The sequence below is a fragment of the Nicotiana tabacum genome, unplaced genomic scaffold, assembly GCF_000715075.1.
Source record: "Nicotiana tabacum cultivar K326 unplaced genomic scaffold, ASM71507v2 Un00354, whole genome shotgun sequence".
NCBI lineage: Eukaryota > Viridiplantae > Streptophyta > Magnoliopsida > Solanales > Solanaceae > Nicotiana > Nicotiana tabacum.
Genome location: NW_027438591.1, coordinates 27,503 through 38,742, shown reverse-complemented (window position 1 = coordinate 38,742; position 11,240 = coordinate 27,503). Strand labels below are relative to the sequence as shown.

General features: G+C 36.9%; 1 protein-coding gene across 1 annotated transcript; it reads left to right on the top strand.

Annotated features, from left to right (window-relative positions):
• Positions 1-8,017: 8,017 nt before the first annotated feature.
• LOC142179103 (uncharacterized) lies at positions 8,018-8,563 on the top strand. Its single transcript, XM_075248927.1, has one exon. It carries the CDS (start codon positions 8,018-8,020, stop codon positions 8,561-8,563), a length of 546 nt encoding a protein of 181 aa, XP_075105028.1.
• The last annotated feature ends 2,677 nt before the right edge of the window (positions 8,564-11,240 follow it).

Sequence of the window (11,240 nt, the reverse complement as noted above, 5' to 3'; positions counted from 1 at the left end):
GTTGTATTCCATTTTTGTTTCCCATGACTTGTGACACCAGTTCTTGGGATAGTTTGTACTAATTTTTGCGTTCTTATTTCATTATCTATTTAATGAACTTCAGTTTGGGTTGCCTTTTATGTTGGTAGTTTGCTTAGCGGGTTGGTTAGGTGTCATCACAACTTGGTGGATCTTTGGCTCGTGACATATCAAAGATAAATGCTAACGACACAGAAAAAAAATCAAAAGTTGAGTCAAGTCTTCAAAAACTAATACTTACTACAATAGAATGATCACTGACATGTATTGCCAAAGAGACATGCGCTTATTGATATTAAAGAAGAGTTCCCTTGATCCCTGAAAGCTACTAAATCAATAAATCATAATTTATCTCAAGCTAAACCTTTGCTTGGTCCACTATAAGATAGGCATAATAAGGTACAAAAACACATAACAAGAAACAACAGGATCAAGCTTATATATACATATAAGTAAAGCAGCAGCATCAAAACAAATATCAGAACACGTACATGAGACTAAAAGCATCAATCTTTGCACAAGAAAGAGGGATAAAAAGAAGGCCATGAGTACAAAACATGAACATGGAAAAGGTTGTTGGGGCTGAGGGGGTCAAATACATATATGAGAATGAGGGTTGGGTTTTTACTGGCCAGAACCTAGATCAGAAGAAGCACCAACTGAGACAGAAGCAGATGCCTCGGAGGGCAACCCCCCATGCCGGCCATAGCCAGAGATGAATCTTGGGGATACCCTTTACCTAGAAAACCTTGAAAAGTAGTAGTTGTTGTAGCTTCAGGTTTCACTTCATTATCAGTTGCAGTACTACCACTACTAGCATTTTTGTTACTCACGACATTCTTGTTTAATTCAACCATGAGCAAAATACCTTAAAATCCCCCTAGACTTGACACTGATTATTAGTTGCAGCCTTAAACTATTCGTGGTCTTAATTACCCCTCAACTTAGCCTTTTGAGAGGCATTACCCCTTGGACGCTGATGTGGCAAAGAGTGTGGGTACACTCGCTTGCCACGTGGATTTTTCCTGTATATGTGGCATTTTTTTGAAAAATAAAATATATTTTTTCCTTTTTAAGTATGTTAATTCTTTAGATAATTTTTTTCGAATACAAATTTAGATAAAACTTGGATAGAACTACATTATTTAGGCTAAATGTTTTTATTTGGCTAAAAATAATAAAGTTTTAGTTAATCTTTTTTTGAATTTGATCCGAAAATAAAAATTTATACAATTGAAATAAATATTCAAGGCATCTAAAAAGTTATAAATTTGAAATTAATTATTTTGGCTATAAGTTTTTATATAGCTCTAAATTATGGCGCTCTAAATATATATTTTTTTTTACAGATTTTACTTGAAAAAATGAAAATACACAGTTGAAATAAATAATCACTGCATCAAAAGAAGAAATAAAAAGAGTACACTCTTTTTATAGTTGAAGAAATTGTACTCTTTTTATTACTTCTTTTTCTTTTGATGCAATGACTATTTATTTTAACGGTGTATTTTCATTTTTTCAAGTAAAATCTGTAAAAAATATATTTTGGATGGAGATAATGCATTGTTCGAACTCCATAGAGCTGATGGCCCTGGCCATGGAGCAGGGGGTGAAGGAGCTGAAAGCCCTGGCCATGGAGCTGGTGGGCAACCTTTTCCACCTCAACTAATGAATGTTTTGCCCGACCCACAAGCACCAATGGATGCTCTTTTCAACCCAGAAGCAATTGCAGCAATGGCTGCATATTTGAATGAAGATAATGCACAGTTCCAACAGCATCTCGACGGGTTAAATCACTAGAAGGGGTGGTGGGTCGATGCAGTTATCCTGAAGCAAAGCTACAGTAATAACATGTGATAACTACGTAGACCTGCTGCTTTTTAAACTCTTACGTTCTAAACTTTTACGTGCAATATACTGCTTTCTAAACTCTGTAAAGTGGCAGGAGTTGCCATTCAAAGAATTGAGATGTAATAGCATTGAACTTTAAGTGTTTCACAGATTTAGGTAGAAAATGAAGTGTGAACATCAGTTTTATTTGCAAGAAAAGGCAGGCAGGTTCTTCATACCCCATTACTTATCTTGTTCTTTGAGCATTCCGGGAAGCTAGTTTATTACTTATATTTTAGTACTGGTTTTGCTTTTAACACACTTTCTTTGAGATGAAATATTTCAGTTGTCAAATATTAGGGGAGGCGTAAAACACATAAGGTTGTTAAGTGAAAAAGTTGTCAGAACACCAAATGGCCCTAAGCTTATGAACAAAATATTTTTATAGGTTTTGCCACATGGTGGCCTCTAGTAGCCTGTGCTCCGACAACTTTTTCACTTATCTAGGAGAACAAATATGTATTTTCAACTTCAGATTTTGTAGATTTAAATGGGAATAGTTAACGCGGTTTTTATATCAGAGTTAAAAAATCTTTTTTGCACTATAAAATAGAGAAATATTCCCTAGCAAGCAAGTCATCGTATCCATCTGATGGGATTTGACATTCATACCTCTGAGCTGTCAAAATCTTTAGTTAGTACTTTTCTTTGTGAACTTTCTTCACAACTTCAGAAACTACAAAAAAAAAGTTGATGCATCATGTCAAGAAGCACATGGTTTTCAAGAACACTGAAAAGAAACCAAGTAATTATAAATTACCAGATTAGATATGCTCTTTGAGATGACCATTAAAAGCTGTTGTCACAATACTGGAACGTCAAAAAACCCAGAACCAAAAACTAATCAGAACCAAATTAGCAGAGAGAGAGGCAACAGAAGATGCCCTTGAGGTGGCGTCTGCATCTCTCATGTCATTACTTGGCAAAAATTGGGGAAGCAACACGTACTTTATGTCGGATTTTTTAAAATATAATACTACTGTCCGATTAGTTGGCAAAAACTGAGCATCTGTATCCTATAAACTGTAACATCAACCTGAAAAATGCGCCTCTGAGTGCTATAATCTATAACCAGTGTATGTCAGTTCCAATAATATATATCATCCGTATCGGGAAAAGATCTACAACTAGCTAGTGGCTCGGTTAGACAAAGACAAACCTCTTTTTATGACAACCGGTGCGGTTGGATCATGTCGTTGTCCCTAAGAAAATTCAAAAGTTTAAGTCACAGAGACTTGATAGTTAACTCTACATTACTAACGTTGGGTTGTATCACAATGTGAACATAAGTTTTTCAGCTAAGTGGTATTTATTAATTTTTTTATTTTATCATATAACTTTAAAAAAAAAAGCCGGAGATGCAGCATATTCTCAATAGAGAACTATCATAAACACACAGTTCAAAACTCAGTTCAAACATAGATCCTTCCAAATACATAAAAAAACTCCCCTACTCAAAAATTAAGATTACATCTTCCCGGGGGAAAAGAGAGTCAGAAGCAAAATTTATCCTTTAAGACCGTCTCCAACCCAACACTATTTTTGACGCCAAACACTATTTTGGTGTAAGATTTGGTATTTTGGTACTCCAACCCAACACCATTTTGGTGTGTGAATAGTGTTACACCAAATTTGGTATTACACTATTCATCTATACCATTACTATTCATCAATATTTTATTATATAACACTTTTAATTTAACATATTATAAATTTTATAATTACTTATACTTTTTATGTACTAACTACTATCTTTATGATATTAATTTTATATTTTAATTTTAGTGTATAATTTTTATAAATTAATTTTCATATATTTTATTTTTATATAAAATTTTAAGTTATAATTGTATAAAAATATATAACAATCAAAAAAATAAAAAGTGCAAATCTAAAATATAATATATTGTTAATAAATAACACAATGTTCATTAAATAACATAAAAATAAATATTTAATACAGTAGCGACTGACATAGATTAAAATTGAAAATACATTAAATAACATAATGGGATTAAAAAATTACAACAATAATCTAGTACTCTGGTAGGTCACTTCAGATCCGCCAATATCATTAAGATATTAGGTATATGGGGCAGGGATTGTTGCGGTTGTGGCTGTTGAAATTGTTGACTTTTTTATCCATTATTGTTTTGCCTATGATTTTACTTGTGAGTGTCATTTGCAAGAAAAAAATTTGAATATAATATGTGAATGCTACAAAAAGTAAAAGCATGCATAGAATTTCCATATGAATGCTAGAAAATATCACCTCCCATCATGTAATGACTCAACTGGTCGTTTTGAGCTCTATCATCCCGTTCTTGGATTTGAGACTTTGTAGGTTCAGTTGGTGATTTATGACTTGTGGTTATGGTTGGTTCAGGTCCCAAGAGGTTTGGAAATGATTTGGAACACTTGGCTTCTAATTAGAAGCCTTAAGTTAAGAGAGCCAGCCAAATTCAACATTTTGAGTAAAGGGATCTCAAAATCATGATTTGAGAGTTCCTATAGGATTGTATGATGCTTTTGGACTTGTATGTATATTATGTTTAGCACCCAAGAGTTCGGGCGTGATTCGGCGCTATTGTGAGAAATTTGGAACTTCTTGTTTTTTTGAGATGGATTAAATTCCATGGATATCCTCTCTCTCTCTTCAAACACACTCTCTCTCATTTTGCTTCCTCTAACGACTCCTTGCCACAACCGCTGACAAGCTAAGCATCGGCATCGGCGACGACTACCACCACCAGGTAAGGTCTCTCTCTCCCCCTTCTTTTTGTTTCTTCCATCGCCAACGACATTGCCCAGAGCCGGTGACGGCTCCCCTTTCTCTTTCTCTCCTTCCTCTACTCTATCCCCCTTTCTTCTCCCCCCTCCTTGTGTGTGCGTGCGCAGCGCCGACGGAATTAGGGTTTCCAGCGGGTTTCAACCACGTGGCAGCATATGTACAGGCAAATTTTCGGCCAGAAGTTCCCGTTTTGGCACTCGCCTCTTCAAAATTGCCCTGACCCACAATGTTCCAGCCGGTTCCGACGAGATCCCCATCACCCCGGCTAACTTTTCGGTGACTTTTTTCCGACGAATGTCGTTCAAGAAGTGGCTCCTCTCAACTCTCTCTTGGAGCCGATTCTTGAGGCTCCTCTCCACTCTCTCAAGACCCCCAACCTTCTCCCATCTTCAAGGTAAGCAATCTTCATTGTCTTGGTATGAATCTTATCATTTCTACACTAGAAGTAATTCAATCCACCATGAAATCCTTAAATTTTCAAGAAATTTCTTCAAGAACTCAAGGGAGACTTTTGCAAGATTTTTTCCGAAAGGTAATCCTACAACCTTAGACTTACATGCATGGATTCATTATGGGATAGTGATTGAAAGCCATAAGTTCCCAATTTAAATTCATAACCATTGTAGAGATTGAAAGGTAATTATTTGATCGAATTTTGTTAGTTGGGTGTGGATTGTTGGACATGCATATGACGTTGGAAGTTATACATTACTTGGGGATCATAGTGGGATAAATTTTTAGTAAATGGTGGTAGTTGGATGAACTAGTTCCATGTATAAGAAACGTTGAGATTTATGCATACTAGATGTTTGATAAAATGCCTAAGTGAGCTGAATGCTATGAACCCCTTCCTAATGATGGTCCAATTTGTTCATGTTTCTATATATTGAACTAGGAGTTTCAGGACGTTGTAGTAATCTAAAGAAAGCTCAAGCGAGGTATGTTGGCTAAACTTCCTCCATAGAATCGTATTTCATGATCTCCCTGTGAACTCCAAGTACGGTTGCTCGAAGTACCAATTCTTATAATGTTAGATTATTTTGAAGACATGGTTTATCATATGCCGATATGCTCAAGTCTTGTTTCAATTTCTATCCCTATACACTCCTACAAAGATACTTCAAATGAGGTTGATTTAACGAATGTCTGATTCCAATTTATGTTTCAAATAAAATGGGTATAGATTCCTTGTAAATGTTTCCAATGTGTTATAAGCTCTTACGTTCTCACAGATAGAAGCTACGGTGTTCCTAAATGTCCTAAGTGTTCTTAATGTTCTATGGTCACACATGGCAAGTAAAATGAAGTGATAGTAATAACATGAAACGTGACCGCTTGCCAAATGAGGATTATAAAGCATTGTATGTTCCGATGGTTTCAATCATAGTAAGAATGCTTCTAAAACAATAAATGCAAACGACTTTATTAAGTCCCCAAGAATCATGAACTTAGCTAATGACCTTAAGATGACAAGAGAGTACATAACAAGATGAAAGAGAGATGTCATATGCTAAATTATTGGGTCCATGCACCATTGAAATCTACTTATTGATTCACCATGCATGCGTTAATGTAACAAGCTATGGTTCTCCATGATGACCATGAACATGAAGTATTCCAATGATTCGGGAACTTACGGCCTTAAATGAAATGTTAATCATGTCGCTTTGAGCTTATATATGCTCATGTGCATAATAATGTGTTATGAACCCTATGGATGGTCAATGAAGAGCATAGGTGTACAGTATAGGTGAACCCTATGGACGAGCTACGAAACGCATAGGTGTACAATATAGGTGAACCCTATGGACGGTCTATAAAGTGCATAGGTGTACAGTATAGGCAAACCCTATGGAAGGTCTATGAAGTGCATAGGTGTACAGTATAGGCGAACCCAATGGACGGTTTATGAAGCGCATAGGTGTACAATATAGGTGAACCCTATAGATGGTCTATGAAGCGCATAGGTGTATGATATAGGTGAATCCTAAGGACGGTCTATGAAGCTCATAGGTGCACAGTATAGGTGAACCCTTTCGACCGGTGAACACTATAGACGGCCTATGAAGCGCATAGGTGTACAATATAGGTGAACCATATGGACAGTCTATGAAACGCATAGCTGTACAGTAACGCTGAACCCTATGGACGGTCTATGAAAAATATATGTGTACAATATAGGTGAACCATATGGACAGTCTATGAAATGCATAGGTGTACAGTATAGTTGAACCATATGGACGGTCTATGAAACGCATAGGTGTACAATATAGTTGAACCCTATGGACGGTATGTGAAACGCATAGGTGTACAGTATAGTTGAACCCTATGGACGGTCTATGAAACGCATAGGTGTACAGTATAGGTGAGCCCTATGGACGGTCTGTGAAACACATAGATGTACAGTATAGGTGAACCCTATGGACGGTCTGTGAAGTGCATAGGTATATAGTATAGGTGAACCTTATGGACGGTCTGTGAAACACATAGGTGCATAGTAAGAGAGGGCTATGGACGGTCTGGTGAGACGCATAGCCAGCACGAACAATAAGTGCCACTTTCATTGCCCTTGTTTGTACATATTACATTTACATTATATTTTGTATCCCACACACAGTTCATATGGCTCACTTGATTCCAAAATAAGTTCAGAATTATGTAAGTATAAGACTTAGATAAGTAATTCTATGGGTCATTTCGTAGTTTCTTGATTACTTCATTTGCCTCTTATTTGAGTTACCGTATTTTCATACGTTGTTATGTCTGCCTTACATACGAGTACTATTCCACATATACTCATGTCCTTTTTACCGGCGGCGCTGCATCAGGTATACTTCTACTGGATGATGTGGATCTTTGATAGGGATCTTCCTCACGACTCACCTTATGGTGAGCCCACTACCGTTCTAGTGGGTATTTGAGTCTAGTTCGTTTTATGTACTTAGGTATCTATTGTCATAGAAGCTCCATTTACACTGTGGGTAATGTGCTTAAGTGTAGAGTTTTGTTATGTATTTATGCTCACAATATTTACAGATATTTATAAAGCTATGTATCCATCATGAGAAGAATTTTAGGTCATTGAGCCAAATGTATAATGTATTGAATTTAAAAGTCAAGATCTAATTATGTTATGGTAAATAATGCATGAGTAATGAGGAGAGGTTGATGTAACGTAGGCCGGCTCGACTAGGTTAATTTAGTTGGCTCCCCAAGGTTGGAGCGTGACAAGCTTGGTATCAGTAGGGAAGTTCTGGAGTGGCTTATGAGGTTGTTTAATGTCATTTATAGGCCGACAATAATGCCTGATGAGTGGAGATGATCCCAGTATACAAAAACAAGGGTATCAAACTACTATGCCACACTATAAAGGTCTGGGAGAGGGTGGTGGAGATGAGGATAAGGAAGGGGGTGTCTATCTCTGAGAACAAGTTCGAGTTCATGTCGGAGGGTTCGACGACAAAAGCTATTCATCTTGTTAGGAGATTGGTGGAACAATACAGGGAGAGGAAGCAGGACTTGCATATGGTGTTCACCAATTTGGAGAAAACATATGACAAAGTCCCTAGGGATGATCTATGGAAATGCTTGGAGGATAGATGTGTACCTGCCGTATACACTATAGCGATTAAGGACATGTATGATGGAGCTAAGACCCGAGTGAGAAAGGTGGGAGGAGAATCGAGGCACTTCATAGTAGAGGTGAGGTTGCATCAGGGATCAGCGCTTAGCTCGTTTCTAATTGCCTTGGTGATGGATAAGTTGACACGACACATTCATGGAGAGTTACCTTGGTGGATGTTATTATCACATGATATAGTACTGATTGACGAGATATGTGGCAGTGTTAACGCTAGAGTCTAAAGGTTTCAAGTTTAGCAGAACCAAAACAGAATACTTGGAGTGCAAGTTTAGCGACATGGCTCGGGAGGCTGATATTGAAGTTTAGTGGGGTCCGTAATCCAAGGAAATAGGGAGATTGACGAGAATGTCACACATTGTATAGGAACGAGGGTGAATGAAATAGAGGTTCATATGCGGTGTTTTGAGCGACAAGAATGTGCCGCAAAGACTTAAAGGTAAGTTTTATAGAATAGTTATTAGACCAATCATGTTGTATGGGGAGGAGTATTGGCCAGTCAAGACCTCTCATGTTCAGAAGTTAAGATTTGCGGTGATGGGGATGATGAGATGGATGTGTGATCATGGTAAGAGAGATAAGATTAGGAACGAAGATATTCAAGATAAGGTAGGAGTGGCATGTATGGAGGATAAGATGCGGGAAGCTAGGATGAAATGGTTCATTGATGTGAAGACAAGAAGCGTAGATGCCCCTGTGAAAAGGTGTGAGAGGTTGGTAATGGCGGGTTCAAGGAAAGGGTGTGGTAGGCCGAAGAAATACTGGGAGAGATGATCAGACAGGACATGACACATCTTCAGCTTACCGACATGACCCTTGATAGGAGGGTGTGGAGATCGAAGATTAGGGTTATAGGTTAGTTAGTAGTCGAATTTATTTCCTTTTCACACATGTACTTCCTTCCCTAGTTGTAGTACTAGTGTTATCCTTGTGTTCCTTATTTTTAGATCGATACTTTTTTACTTGAGGTTCTCTTTGCTTCGTTTTATTTTTCTGGTTGTTACTATTTCGTTTGTTGTAGTTCTCTATCATAACTGTTGTGATTTTGTCTAATTGAGCCGATGATCTTTCGGAAATAGCCTCTCTACCTTCATAAAGTAGGGATAAGGACTACATACATAATACCCGCCCCAGACCCCATTTGTGGGAATATACTAAGTATGTTATTTTTTTAGATGGTAACAGAAGTCTCTTAGCTAGTGTCTGGACATATATTTGGTTGAAACTTGAAAAGACAAGCTTTTGAAGATGAGATAGAAAAATAGTTTTTGAAAGTTGAAATTGTGTTTGGACATACATTTTGCTTAAGGAGAATTTGAAGTTTTGCCAGTAGAAAACTTCGAAAACCGGTCTAAACCACTATTTGAAACTTGAAAAATTCATATCCAAAAAATGGTCACTATTTTATAAGCAAACAATGTTTTCAATTTTTGTTTTTGAAAAAAAGTGCATAAAACTTATGGCCAAATGAGAGCTAATGTTCTTAAGTTTGATTTGCACCTTGGTTCTTTATTGTGATATTTTCGCATGTATTTTGAGCCTTTGGACAAGTTCATATAGGGTATTTGAACTTATTGAGATGGATTGGAGGGGACCCAAGGGGCCAGTGCGAGTTTCGGCGTGTTTAGAGCAAGCTTTGAGAGATTTGAAATGTTGAAATATATTTTTCTGGACTTGACCTTACTTCAACAAGAGAATTGATCGTAATCTATAAGGAATTTGGGGATGATCCAAAAATGAAGGTTGTATCCCTTTGAATCTAGTTTCCAGAAATTCAAACCGTTTGTCATTCCGACATTTGTACAAAAAGTTATTACTGTTTTAGTTAGCAAGGTCAATGTTGTCATCTCTAAAAATAGGCACCAAATATTTTTGCAATTGTATATATCACTTTATTTCATACTTGGACTTCATTTTATCATTTAGGGAGTTACGGAGCTCGGATTGAGGTGATCTTTTAAGAGATTTTCTCCTAAGATGGTGCGGTAAGTGATTCTCAATCAAATTTATGATTACAAGATGAATCTATAATCGATTTTGCCTTAGAATCAAGGATTCAAAAGAGGAAAAGAGGATTTCTGACTTGAAGGTTAAGAAAGTGCATTTTGGGGTTTCGAACAACTTGGACTCAGATTTGGAAACTAATCATATGTTTGGACTTGTAAGGTTACGGGTCAACAGGATACGACTTATGTTTTATGATTTGACTTTTGAGATTTAGTTAAAGATCATTTATCATTTGGAATTGATTTATATATCTTTATTTGACTTCCTCGAATACTCTTTGGGCTAGATCGGGCTTGTTTGATGGATTTAGAGCTAGAAGAGGCGGATTTTAAAGAATAGAGCAAGATCGGATAAGGTAAGTATCTTTTAACCTCGACTTGAGGGAATTTTTCCTAAAATGAACTTATATGATACATGCTACATGTTTAGGGGTGACATATATACGAAGTGACGAGCGTATACGTGGATGACGAGGTTGTACCATGGTTAGGGTAGATTTTAGACTATTTTGTGGCTTGTTTGGTGTATGTCTCACTTCATATGCTTTACTTGATTAACTTGTGTCATGATTCTTTGCCATCTTTATATGTTAGTATCATGTTATAGGCATCTCTCTTATGCTAGTGTAACATGATAGGATATTTTACGTCATGACTTGTTGAATGACTATTTGAGCATCTTATTCATGCTAGAATAATGTTATCAGTATCGTTCACGTGCTAGTGTAATATTACAAATTCAATGTACTTATATTATATCCATACATTGTCTCCTTAGATGCACCGTTCACATCATTCATCTGAGACTGTTTGGGCGCGTAATTTCACGTTCCTATATAGAGGTTCTATTTGGGCGTGTGGATTCACGTTCATGTGTTGAGACATTTGTTGGGCG

Bases quoted from the DNA above. Each gene is read 5' to 3' on its own strand.
- LOC142179103 (XM_075248927.1), top strand. From the start codon at position 8,018: ATGATCCCAGTATACAAAAACAAGGGTATCAAACTACTATGCCACACT.